This window comes from Argentina silus (assembly GCF_951799395.1).
Source record: "Argentina silus genome assembly, chromosome: 7".
Taxonomy (NCBI): domain Eukaryota; kingdom Metazoa; phylum Chordata; class Actinopteri; order Argentiniformes; family Argentinidae; genus Argentina; species Argentina silus.
Genome location: NC_139661.1, coordinates 5,286,483 through 5,300,729, shown reverse-complemented (window position 1 = coordinate 5,300,729; position 14,247 = coordinate 5,286,483). Strand labels below are relative to the sequence as shown.

Genomic DNA, 14,247 nt, shown 5'->3' with positions numbered 1-14,247 from the left:
GACAACCCATTACCCATTGCAATCTTTTGGTTTTGACTGACTGATCTGATGAAACCATTGAATGCTTCAAGATGTTCTTGAACTTACAGTATGGTGATACAGCTACTGTACATATAAGTGGCTCCACTTCTTAAAAAAAAGTTTGGAGTAACAGAAACAAAATCAATGGAAACTATCTTGCCCCACGCATCAATGTGATTGAATGCGTTACTCATGCTTACACTATACCAAAACAAAAATCATTAGGCCTAGGTTACTCATTATCGGGTCTAAGCTGAGAATTGAAAGAAACAAACAAATGGAATGAAATGGGAATCAACAGTAATCTCGCTATCAAGCATTAAAATGGATATTATAATGAATAAACTGAGTTCCAGTTATGACTTTTAATATAACTCACTCAATGCCTATAGGTCATAATAAACAAAACTCTGGAAACAATGGAGATGAAAGCCCTGTCCTCCAAGCCTAATGAAACCGGCACTGGTGAATATCATTAGTGTCAGGGTTTTTTATTACACATCTTTGCTTACACATAATTGCTCACATCCTAATGTTGTGGTTGTTTTCCTGGGGAGCTCCCATTCTCCCCATGCTGACTTGAGACACAAAGATCATAGTCATGCCTGGCTTGATGCAACCATGAATAAAAGTGCGGGAGAAAAAGGAGAAAAGATGTCTATCTTCAAAGACTTTCGGTCGGCCATCAAAGTGCAACCCTCTCCTGCTCCTAGCGCTGAGCGTCCCAGGCAGACGACCCCTCTGCACAACAGCTCTCAGCAACACAGCCTTTGCACTCACAGCCAGGGAGCTTGTCAACATGAGCAGCATCTTTGCTCCACCACAAACGCACATGGTGCAAGCAGGCCTACGCTGAAGCGGCAAAGTGGAATAGGCTGTTACTCTCTCCAAGGCTCCAAACTGAAAAATAATGTTCATCCAGTGTTTTGCAAGGTGACATTATGTCTAATATTTTGGTACAATATTCAGGCCTGTTTTTGCCAAGTCAGGTTTTATTCAAAACCATTTGGAACATACCAAAGTCTCAAGGAAGAACATGCAAGTATATTGTTAAAAGAACATAAGATCCAGATTGCATTGATCCATCGGAAATCTCTATTGAGGAAATTGAAATAGGAGGGTCTTACCTCTGCTCAATCCAAACTCTATTCATTCGTAAATGAGTCTAACAAGGAGCTTGACGTTGAAGCTCTATGCCCTGAATCCAGATGTTTACTCAGCTGATTTTAATATAGCCCATTTCCATGCTGAAACATAATACTTTAAAGTAGCAGATAAATCTGCTCCAACACATGTTGTAAACTACTAACGTTTGGTTACAAAAAAATGTAAAGCATACATGGCTAATACATACTACATTTAGAGAAACGGCCATCAGATTTATGTAACTACATGGATCTTATGTGGCACAAGTTGTGCTTGTGTTAGCCAACAAAGCAAATATTCCTTGACACGTGTTTGTTTTCACGAGACAATGCTATTACAAAATGTTTTACGAAAGACGTTGCTACATTTCTTTGCAGTGCATGCGTACATTTTACAAGATCAAACAGCACACAGCCATATGGCCATAAGTTTGCTGAACATTTTTTGTTAGACCAGAACAAAGTCCCAACTTTACAGCACTCAAATGTATTTTCAGTTTCATTCTTCAGTCTGGTTAACCGTTTTTAATTGGCTTGCTTAATATTTAATCAATGCATTGTGGATAAACAAGCTTGGTGTTTTTTCTCTTGATCAAAAAGACTACTAGCAAATGGTTCATTATGGTCACCGTTTTTTTTTCTTCTCTTCCTTACCACATCAAAAACAAAACAAATTGTGCTTCTTTCTTGCAGCAATCTGTTATTATGAATGAGTCTTAAAATGTATACAAATTACGCATTAGCTACGGAATGGTCTGCACCTGCCCATGCTAACTTTACCATGCAACGTCCGGCGTCAAATGATTTTCTTCCTTATTTCGAAGGACACAAATTTGTGAACAAATTACGAACTGGACAGTACTAAGAATAGATTTGAGAAGCTGTATATTTTTTGGAAAAGACATATCAAGTAAAGTATTGAATAACAACCTTTTGAGTAGGCACATTTGGGACTTGACTCTTAAGATACACTAAACGAGGCAGATATTGTGCAAATCATCTTATTACTGTGAAATATGCGATGACTTCTGAGACCTTAAGATCCGGGTCCACGTTGACAGCTCTTCACACAATCACTGCCGCCCTGCGGAGTCCAAATGTGGCATAAACCGATCCGTGTGCTGCGTGGATGGGAGGGATGTGGTGGTTGGCCTGGGCCTGACAGGATGTGTGTCTCTGGACGGAGCTGGCAGGGAGAGCTCTGCAGTTGAACACTCATCCAAAAGCACAGAGTGCAGGGGAGGCAATTGGCCTGACAGCACATGTAATGGAGCCTGCAAAACCTCATAGCCTCAGGCCAGTGCCAGACTAGTGGAGTGGCAGGGGTTTGCTTGCTGAAAACCAGCCCAGGACCCGTTCGTGAGACTTCTTGTATCAGTAACATCCACAACCTTATTTTAGCTGAGCAACTGGGGGTTGGATTAGCACTGGAGTGCATTTACTGTACGTGTACATGTTCACGGCATTGGTTTTACTTGGCGTGCTGAGTGATGGCTCTCTTTAACGTAGAGGAGAGTGGAGAATTCTCGAGGCGGATTGTAAAATGTAGCAGCACAATGGACAAAGAGCATGGCTGTGGTTAGACACCGGGGGCGGCAGGGGAGCCTGTGGAGGCCTCTGAGGCCTGTCACGAGCACGCGAGGTCAAGACATCTGCTGACATGAACTGCTGGGCCAGAGCCAGGGCTGGAGCCAGGAACTGTAGGTTCATATCTCCTCAACACTCCTCCTCTGCTCTTCTACCCCGTTTCCACAGGCCCTTTAGAGCCACGCCAGATTTGTGCCAACCTGGATTAGGAGAGTTTCAAATGTACAAATATTCGCCCAGAACCGGCAAGAGCCGCTCCAAAACTTGCCCGGTTTCTCATCTGGTGCTGGCTCATTAGAATCGTGCTGGTGGCACTGTAACTGAGCAACCAGCTATAACATCCACTGCTAGCAAGAAAATAGCTAGCCAGATTGAGTTTTGTGAGGATAGTAGTAATAAAAAAAATCACTTTAAACAATGTCCAAGTGCAGTTACATAGAAACCTGGTATTTGTGTGTGTCTGAGCTGATCTTCTTCTTAGCTGGTGGGTAAAAGGATTCTCTGCATCCGCATCATTGTTAAAGCACACAATAAGCATTACATGCAAACTGAAATTTCAAAGATGACGATTAACTATGTTAATTAAATACTGTACTGAAATGACAAGTCTGTACTAAATGTACTGAAATGACAAGTCTGTACTAAATGTACTGAAATGACAACTCTGTACTAAATGTACTGAAATGACAACTCTGTACTAAATGTACTGAAATGACAATTTGCTCACCTATGATCACTGACCCTCCTCCTCTGGTAAGTCAAACGTCTTAGCATTTAAGAGGGATAAATGGACCAGAAATGTAATATAAAATCAAAGCTGGACAGTTATGTCCTGTTTAAATTAAAGAAAACATGTTTCTATTGCTTTCCAAAGATCTTGTGATATGAGACATACTTAATATAAGGTTTTGAAAAGAGTTAAACAATTCTGACAAAACATGCTTTGTATTCTTCCTATGACATGAACAGAACAAAAAATTGTTGTTGATTTTGACTCGATTTTTGGCACAGGTCTCACACTAACCCAACAACCACACAACTGACTAAGCATCTCTTTCATTCAGTTTTCTTTTTCAATCATATATTGAATTTCACTAATGTCTGACGAGAGCACAGTTCCTTTGTTTGTTCTTTTGTGAAGTGCTGGCCAGGCCCCCATTTCACAGCCGACCTGTCAAGAGGAGCATGTTATCCTCCAGAATGTAACAGGGCAACAACAGGGCAACATCTGATTAGCATTCGCAGCGCTATCTCCACTCCCTTGGTATTTTATTACCACAGGTGCAGGGGCATTCATTGATCAGATGCACGCTACAGGCGAGGTTAGCCTTAATTGAAAACAGCTCTATTTATACACCTGCAGGCACTAAAGGTCTCAGAGAGCACAGGGAGGTTGAAAAGAAGAGAAAAGAAAGAGAAAAACACTGAGCAGTGACAGTGCACTGAAAAAAATACCTTGGGACACCTAGGCTTGGCCTATAGAGAGGGCAAAGGCATTCCCGAAACGGCTTGACTACCCATGGGATAACATGACGTCTCTGTAGACTCACAATGGGCTTTCAGGCCAGGCCCTCTCATTCTATAGAGAGAGGCCATGAAAAATGTCAATGCATTATGGATATTTGATAACTGTTATTGTCATACATATCATTACAGCCATATGCTACGTCTAAAGTAAATAGTCTTGCTCCCTGAACAAGTCACTCAGTCATGTTGTTTACTGAACTGCTGCCAATTGTGAGAGTAACACTGGCTTTTTAGAACACTACCATTATTGTGCTCAAGCCCTCTGCAGGTGGTACATTGCATCTTGGGGCTGTCTTTTCGCAGTGTGACCACAACAGGGGGTCAAAAGGTCAGGTTGGTTGAGATCCAATCAGAAAACCGCAAAGGAAAGGGAAGTCGATAGTTAAACAGCTAGAAGACAAAGCTCCAGCTTGCCACCTTTGACGGAAAAGGACTGTGGGTGTTGGTCTAAGGTATTTTTTTCAAGATGTCAAATGTTCATGGAAAGGAATATGCAGACTTTATCCAATTAATTGGCCAATAGAAAAAACATGGGAGGCATAGCCTACACTAATTGCAACTGCAACCCGAGGCTTCCATTATGGGTTGCACAAAAAGACAGACCAAAACCGTCGCACTCTATCGCTGAATAAAAACCTGCTTCAAGATGCTTGTCTGTTGTGCTGTTCTTTCTTGTGGAAAGTTGCTTGCATAAGCTGGCACCCACAATACACCACAGGAAAAACGGATCAATCATCTCTTCTGATGAGTATTTTGACTTCATTTCAACTTTTTGCAAGAAAGAACAACACAACAAACAAGTAGGATATATTGAAGCAGGTTTTTATTCAGTAATAGAGTGTGGTGGTGTGTTTTTCTGTTTTTGTCGGTCTTTTTGTGTAACCCATAGCGAAAGTCTTGGGTTGCAGTTGCAACTAAGCTTACACAAGCCAGTATCAACCTACATGATTTTTATATTTTGGGCAATGACCCATATTGGATACAAGATCAAGCATACAGTATACAAATTGCTTAACCACACTGGTCTCTCAGGTAACATTACGGGAGATGAAAGATTGTGACAAGCAAAATGCCTGAACATTAGAATCAGAAGCACTTTCCGGGATGAATTTCAATCTCACAAAATCTAAATAGATATCACTATTACTCAAGAGGTAGATATTATTTCCTGCCAAGGGTCTTTCTTAAATGTCAACCTCAACACTATAGGCTAGTTACCCTGGTGGGGATTCAAAAACCACTTGCCCGGGTCCTGCACAGAACAGACTGTAAAAGAGTTACAAGTGATGCCTTTCCCAGCAGGAGCCTCTTCTTATTAATAGAGTTTTTCCATCTCTGCGCTGCTGAACACCAATGAAAAGACAGACCGCGTTGAAATTGATCATGGGAAAATCGCTCAAACGTATATTGTACCAGGAAGGGCAAGGGCTTTGCTTTGTATCTGAACCAAATCCTTCATTTTTTCCTTTGCACTTTACGAACAGGTGTCTGGTAGTCCAAAGGAAAATGATTAAAATGCACTGACTGAAGAAGCTGCCAGGAGGGGGAAGACCAGGCTTACTTATAACACATGTGTTATGTTGACTATCATTTTCTTCTCTAGACTGAAAGTCTCCCCTCTATTCCGAGTTAGCTCGCATAACCCTTGGGGGTACCCCTACTATAATTTGGTAAGTACTATTTTGGTAAATAAGTCGAGATCACAGTGAAAAGGTCGTCATTAGTGGCCAATGGTCATGGGGTATCAAACTTCACAGGCTCGGCACTAGCAAGATTTCAGTGGTTCTTTCCTTATGCTCTTTGAGGGTGGAGCACTTTGCAAAAAATAAGTCAATACCCTGTGCTCTTGAACGTTCTCCACATAGACCTAAGAATAGAGGCTGACTAATATGTGCATTTGATAGGGAGCAGTTTGTTCCCCCTAAAAGAGCACAGATCCATTTCTTGTTGGGACAAGATGAAAGACTCTAGGCCTGATATCTCTGCCGGTAACTGCAGGTGTGGGGGCTCCCATTACACTAGTGTCACTGATGTTCAGCACTGCGTTTTGTTGCTGAAAAAAACAAAACACCTCAGACATCTGCACTTTTGGATAAGCATCTAAGAGTTCAATCAAATTCAACACTGGGCAGGTTCATGTTTGGATACCTCCAAAACCATGTGTGTGAGGGAACGTTTTTATCACAAGTCTGTATCTGCTTGTCATCAAACAAGGCATAACCACAAGGCTTTATCTAGGATTAGCACAATATCTCTGTGATGCTTTTCTCAGGAGCAGTTTGTCGTCATTTTATGATATTTGCATTGGTGATGTTGAGCCGTTAAACTGAACGTTTAGATAGAGGGCCAAACCCTGGTTACACAAGGGCATAGAGGGAATAGAAAGAGATAGGGAACCATACAACTGTTGAATCAAGTATGAACCAGAGTTCATTTGTTTGTTTCTTTAACCAACTACAGTACAAGTTTAAAGTTGTGTTAAAGTCATGGAACGTTTGATAGCATTGTCATCTCTTGGGTTGTCTACTCCTCAAAGGTGACAAGAATCATGTCACACAAACAGAGACAGACAGACAGACAGACAGACAGACAGACAGACAGACAGATGCCTTGGGGAACGTCCCTCTCTCACTGGTCATTTGCGAAGTGAACTTACTTCTGCTGGCTCCTCTTGGACAGCCTGGAGGCCTCTGCAGCTGCTTTTCTTGTCTCAAATTCCTCCCTCTTCAGGACCTCACCGCTGCCCCTGTAGCCCAGCTCCACCAGCTGGCGGGCCAACTCCTCATCCTGGAGGAGCAATGAAAAGGATTGAGTCAGGGAGGGGACCGCACTGCTGCCTGTAACCTACAGAATCATCCTTCTCATCGAACACCTCCATCCCATCCACTCTCCATCTCTTTAGGCGGGAAGCACTCCACCATGCACAAGAACTGAATATGTGTGTGTGTGTGTGTGTGTGTGTGAGAGTGTGTGTGTGTGTGTGTGTGTGTTGTGTGCGTGCATGTGTGTGAGGGGGATGGGGGGTTGTTAAAAGTGGGAAAAAACAAGATGTATATGGGCAAACTTGTCTTTAGGATCTATGCATATCATGACTAAGTCATCAAGACATCTGAACCGAACCATGGTGTCAACCCTATGGCTTGTTTTGCCATGACATATTATTCTTCCCATGCTTAGTCCTCGGATGGGCAGCCCTCAAGTGAGGGAAACTTCAATGTCTTTCAACTTTCATGTGGTGAACCGGCAATAAGTCTCATAGTTCTTTTATGGGTTTCAAAATGGCCTTTGTAGGCCTACTCATTGTCTTAATTTTCAAGGCTCATTGAGTCCCTTTGACTGTGAGATTTGCTCACAGTTGATTTCCTTGCTTAAATAAGTTTGCTGAACATCAATCAATCAACATTTCAGTTTTTTAATATTTGGATTGGTTGTTAGATTTTCTGCAATTTAATGTGTATGTGTTAATGTGTGGGTTATGTCATTTCTGATGTGTATTGAGGTGCTATACTAGCCTAATCCTGGTCAGATTTTTCAAAGTTTACACAAGTAAAGGAAAGCAAACAAGGGCAACAAGGAACGTTAGTTTATCGGTAGTAAAGCCATTGTTGGCAACAACACACTTGATCAATATCGACATGACTGTGCAAGCGAGATTACCTGGGTTGCACTGCATTGTGTACACAACACAGAGGTGACTATGTTTGATGATGTTTGACCTAAACTGATTATCAGGTAAGATAGGCCTACGTGTCACTTTTCAACTCTCTGTGGACACAGGTGTTCAAGCAGTGTGTGGCTGGGTTATGTCATTTCTGAGCAATAGTCCCATCTACTGGCTACACTGGAACTCAAGTACTGCCCATGTCTGAAATTCACAGTCAAACACCCTTGATCGTGGAAGGTTTTTGCAGTCAAACAAATGTAGACGGAATATATGATATTTGTAGACAAGGGAAGGTTTTCTCATGATCAAGCTGTTGAAGACAGCATATTATCAATTTGCGGTTCAATACGCAAAGTCCTCTAGAAAAGTCACATTGTCACCTTATGTCTGGATGTTTAGACTACTCAATGTTTATGAAGATGGCCAGTTCTGTCCGTTTGAAGCTCTCCCCCTGGGAGATAAGTTCAAACAAAGCACACATTGTACACATTATGTTGGGTAACTCCCTAGACCTAATGGTTGACTTGTTTACAGACCTCATCTCCTTAACACCACATTAACGAATTCCAAGTAAGCAAGCAGTCAGAGATATAAATGTTCTAGGCATTCCTATCAGGGGCCAGTCAAACTACTTACCGGTATTCATGGGGGTCACTTTAGAATAGGCACAAGCAACAGCATTGGTTGGCCTATAGGCGTACATGATTTGAATGAATAAGAGGTTGTGTAGCCTGCCCTACTGCATTTGTTCTCAACTGAAACCTCTCTCTTTTGAACAGTTTCAATGTGGGTGGATGAGAACGTTTTTTTCTTATATTAAACGTCAAGTGGACAACTTTAGTTGATATTCTTAACCTGCATCTCATGATTAGAACTGCTTTTTGATGGCACTTTAAAATAGGACAAAATAATTGTTGAGAATGTTTTGATGAAGATGCAGTTGAAATGTAGGCGTAGGCTAGCTAACTGTTTTATTTATACTTTACTTTTAAACTTTTGGTTTAGGCAAACCTATAACTGACTAAATTAGAGCATTACTTAAACTAGCACACAGAGAGACAGCTCCCCACCATGTAGTCGTCAAGCCAGGCCCAGAGTGGTATATTAGAACTGGCCAGGTCTATACCACCCCCTAGCTCATGCGAATATTTACTACAACAAATAGGTTTTGCTCCACTTCAAGCACAGAAATAGGCAAAAGTTGTTCCATCTTCAATTTGCAATAAGAGGAGCATGGAAGACGCAAAATACATATTGATAATTAGATGCAATAAAGCTTGCGTAAAGGAAGATTATCTGACTATCTGCCAACTTTAACCTGCGTTATCACTGTACCAGCACATGCCTGCAGTCCTGGATCAACATGTCGTGTGGTTTTTGAGACACTGTAGCTGCTTTACATCATTGCAACAACAGTATCAAAAGTTACCTCAAGGTAATACAAATCCAAAGATGTGATTTGGGAGTCAAGAAAATCCTCGTAGGTATGAAATTCTGTCACAATATTATCGAGTGCGGCGGCAGCATTATCCTCCTCCATCTTGAAAGCTGTACAGTGTTGTATCTTGAGCGATTACCATAGCAACAAGTAAACACTTGTCTTTTGGACGGACCTACACTCACCGGCCACTTTATTAGATACACTTGTTCAACTGCTCGTTAACGGAAATATCTAATGGTGTGGGGGATATTTTGGCACACTTTGGGCCCCTTAGTACCAACTGAGCATCGTTTAAACGCCACAGCCTACCGGAGTATGCTGACCATGTCCATCCATTTATGACCACAGTGTACCCATCTTCTAATGGCTACTTCCAGCAGGATAACGCGTCAGCTCACATCATCTCAAACTGGTTTCTTGAACATGACAATGAGTTCACTATAGCCTACTCCAATGGCCTCCACAGTCACCAGATCCCAATCCAATAGAGCACCTTTGGGATGTGGTGGAACGGGAGATTCGCATCATGGATGTGCAGCCGACAAATCTGTAGCAATGATGCTATCATGTCAGTATGGACCAAAATCTCTGAGCATTGTTTCCAGCACCTTGTTGAATCTATGCCACAAAGAATTAAAGCAGTTCTGAAGACAAAAGGGGGTCCAACCCGGTACTAGCAAGGTGTACCTAATAAAGTGGTCGGTGAGTGTATATGTATATACGGTTGTTTCATCCATTAATGATTCATATATGTCTTCCTTTCCCAGAGCACGTATTATGGCATGCCTTAGATTATGTGTTCTAGATGTTTTACACATGTGAAGTTTATTACTGTTACTCTGGATTGGAAGTGTAGTCTCCCTGGTCATGTAGATGTGAGAGCAGCTAAACTCAAGATTAAGTCCCTTTCTTGTGTATTGTCTAGCTTTCCTGTGTACATTTGAATTATGGAAAATAATGTATCAAATTGTAATGCCAATCAGTCCTCCACTAGTGACGGGCTAAGTCTGCCAGGGGTAGGATCCAGGAAACGGGGCACATCCGAGGGCATTCCCTCATCTGGGTAAAGTCAGACTGAGCAGAACGTGGTTGATCTTGTGAACCTTTGTTTTCCTACTACAGCTGGGCCCATCCTCATCATCCTCTGTATCATATTCATCACGACAGCGTTTTGACACAGAAGGCAGCGTTGTAGATGTGCTGTGGCTGTGGGCAGCCAGTTTAGGGAAGAATATAGATTCAGAGTGATGTTCTGCATGCAGTCTGAGGAATCCTGTAGCTGTGTCATCAAAACCTGTGTGTAGGTAGGTAACAGCTGGTGGACTGTTCTCCATCAGGGGGCTGTGGGCAATACCTCCACTGTAGAAAGCTACCTCATCGTTCTCTTCATCGCGCTCATCATCTGTGTCATCATATCCCACCACCTGCATGTTCGACTGAAATAGTGAAGACCCAAATCCGGAATATTCCTTGGTGTTATCAGGGAGGTGTGTAGTTTCACCTTCATCACTATCCTCCTCCTCATCCTCGTCTTCAACATACTCTGGGCTGGGGTATGGCGTCCCCCTTCACTTTCAGCAGCAGTTTTCAATGAAAACGTGTATTAGATTAATAACAGCAAGGCAAAACAGCTTTAGTATTAGACCAGAGAACCCAAGATTTTAAATGGATTACGCAATAATAGACATTCCAAACTGAAAAGATTCTGTGGCTGTACTTACTTGGGCAAGCCACACGGTGAAGCCGAATGACGGGAATCATTCTAGAAGAGTTGGGTCCCTCAATCTTTAGTTCTTCTTACTTTTACTTTGAACCTCTCAAAACATTCTTGCAAATAGCCAAAAAGTGAAGTGATGATATCCTTGGTTAAAGTAGATCACACGCTTGCATAGCTTCACCTCACCTCAAGTGTATTTTACTGAAATGAAGGCTGCGCTCAAGTGTAGTTTAATGATTCACCACTAGAGATCCTCATTCACACAGAACATAAGCAGGAAAGGCCCTTTACAGCTTCATATACTGCATATATATGCTTTTCCCAGCCACTGAATGGGTAAGAATTAATGCACATTAATGTGTGCAATAAAGGAATAGTTCAGCCAAATTACAAAATGACCTATTTGGTTCCTTCCCTGAATGGAGTTTATATGGTCAAGGACAGACTTCAATCCGCATGTTGATTTTGTTTATCTGGGCACTGTCAATCATGCTAAATTAGGTACCATTGACTTCCATTGGTTTTTGGATAAAAATGCTAACCATTAGAGGTTAGTGACAATGCCCAGATAAACAGAACCAAAGCATGGATTGAAGTCTGACCTTGTCGATAGACTCCTTTCAGGCTAAGAAACCAAATATGTGATTTTGTAATTTATTTAACTACCTTTAACAATATCCGCACACTACAGGCAGTGTGACACCGCAGGAGACCGCAAGTTACTGGACTGGAGGTTTCCTTTGCTTCAGAATTGCAAATTGAGGAGGTTTCCCATGTATCTGGTGTTACAGGATTTAAGGAGTGTCAACTCAACTTGCATTCAGAGATTAACTAATGATAAGATATAGACTAGGGCCTATGCTAGGATTTTGCATATGTGCACACTTGATATCTAAAGTGCTAACATCTTGTTCTCAAGTATAGGCCTACATGTAGGCCAAATCATTTGTGTTATTGTTGTGCATCAGAAACAGACACATTTATAGTTCGGCATTACAATTCCATAGGGCTCCTTAAGGGAATATCATGAAGCACATGGCCACCACCACATGTCCAAGACTGTAAACTATAGAATGAATTTTCACTGGGAATGTTCCAGACCTTCTTTCAAGTTTACGCTGTTACTGTGTGACTCTTGGCTGTCTTTATTGTTTTTTTTTATTGTCATTTTGTTTAATTTCCCACACGCTATGACTTCCCACACGCTATTTTAATGTTTTTAATGGCTGTGCTATGACTTGCAAAGAAAATGATGTTATGGTGTTATGAATATGCCCTCACTCAAGAGTTATCTAACTTTCAACATGGTCATACCATACCTAATATAAATGCAAACAAACGGAAAGAACAAGAATAGAATCAGACCCACTGGAATTAATTTCAGATGCATCTAGGTTGAGGTTGTGTAAGGAGGGTATTGTGAGTTGTGTTATAACTCAGTTAACTCAGTTCATGGGGGAGTATGGCTAGTTCCTTCAAGATCAAATGAAAACAAAGACACTGTCACGCAAACTGAACCTACAGTATACTCTTGAGCTTTTGTCATATTTTCTTACCTAGACATAAAGACTCCCTTCATTATTAACAACAAGCATGAATTATGTATGCGTAACTTCTGTTGTTCATATTCAGCATATTCAGCTTTGAGAATATTCTACCTTGTAGAGAGAGAAAACAAATTGAGAATCTCTTTTCTAATGTCTTATGTTCATCTCATGTAAAGTTGCAGTATAGAATAGATTTCCCATAAAAAAAAATCTCAGTTTTTAAACATCATTTGATGCTTTCTCTTCCCTCAGGTGTGCTTGCTTCCCATACCACAGGTGCAGCCTAGAGGAGTCAAGCTTCACTGGACCAAGCATTTCCAGTTGAGATAAGGTGCAGTACCAAATTTTCATATTCCATGTTGTGGATTGAAAATACACAAGGTTAACCTCCCAACAGTGTGTCAATCCAAAAACTATTATATTATATGATGACTACAGAGGTCTCTAGTTAGCCTTTGTGGATAATATCCCCCTGTTCTCAGTGGATTTCTATCCTCCCCTAACCTCAACTGACCTCACCTCGCTGAGCTGAACTTCTACAATCCACACAGTATTCAGAAACCATGAAAATAGTTAATCTCACCAATTTTGCCAGCTAAGATTAACTATTAAGCAACTCTGATCCTAAAACACTGCCCTAACTGAAATAAACCTATGAAAAAGATGGAAGGAAAAACTGTTTGGCACTTCCAAAATCCCCAGGAATTCTCCCTAATGCTCAATACTGTACATACTCATTATGATCTGATATCCCATAATGCACCCCTGGGTCCCACAGGTGTAGAGATTTAATTTAAATGTGTTGAATTGTTTGTTGGAACAGCTAGTTGGCTTGGCAGCGTGCTTCAGTAAGCCTTTATGAATATAATTGTCTGTGGCTGGTTAAGTACCGATAAAGCATCCCAGTGGAAAATTAATTCCCCGCGTTTTCTTCTTTAGAGGAAACTTAAATGCCTCAAATAAATGTGTCTCGTAATACAGGGGAATGTGACATAAATCATCTTATTTAGCCACCATATTGTTCCCGTCAATGGTATGGTGTTGAACATAATTACAATACATGCTGAATGGGGAAGCAGTTGATGAAACATTCATGCCACTTAGAATAGATTAGCATTGCTTCAGTGATTGAGTTAGCTGGACAAGGAGGGACAGCTTGTGCAGTTGTATTTGGCCTGTTGGGGTTTCAACTTCTTTCACTGCATTAGTATTGAAGCTAAATTTGGTAGGTATGGTACAGAATAGGCAGGTTGTATAATGCTCCGGTAAAACATCACTTAAAGCCATCTGATATAAGACCTTTACCTAATGACAAGTATTTTGATGAATAAAGCACAGGATGGGAAGAAATTAAGGATTAAGAATGAATGTTTACATTCTGTCTGCTGAAAAAGTTTGGATTTTAGACTTCCTAAGCCTGTAGTTATTTGTTGAAATGTATACATACTGTACTGTACAGGTTTCAGTTTCCCAATGTGAAAACACCACATTGACCCTTTACATGTGTATGTATATCCCAATCAACCCTAGAGCTCCAACACTGAAAAGCTCCTCCAACATTGTAATTGGATAATGAAATCCTTTTTTTATCTAAATGA

General features: G+C 41.1%; 1 protein-coding gene across 1 annotated transcript in view; it reads right to left on the bottom strand.

The window, feature by feature from the left end:
- The window catches only part of cfap299 (cilia and flagella associated protein 299), a gene marked incomplete at both ends in the record, with an annotated part of 70,965 nt that extends 61,481 nt beyond the window's left edge, over positions 1 to 9,484 (bottom strand). Inside the window, 2 exons of the mRNA XM_083673120.1 lie at positions 6,937 to 7,067; positions 9,374 to 9,484. Of these exons, the coding sequence (XP_083529246.1) occupies positions 6,937 to 7,067; positions 9,374 to 9,484 (242 nt within the window). The remainder of the gene's footprint in view (positions 1 to 6,936; positions 7,068 to 9,373) is intronic.
- Positions 9,485 to 14,247: the final 4,763 nt, after the last annotated feature.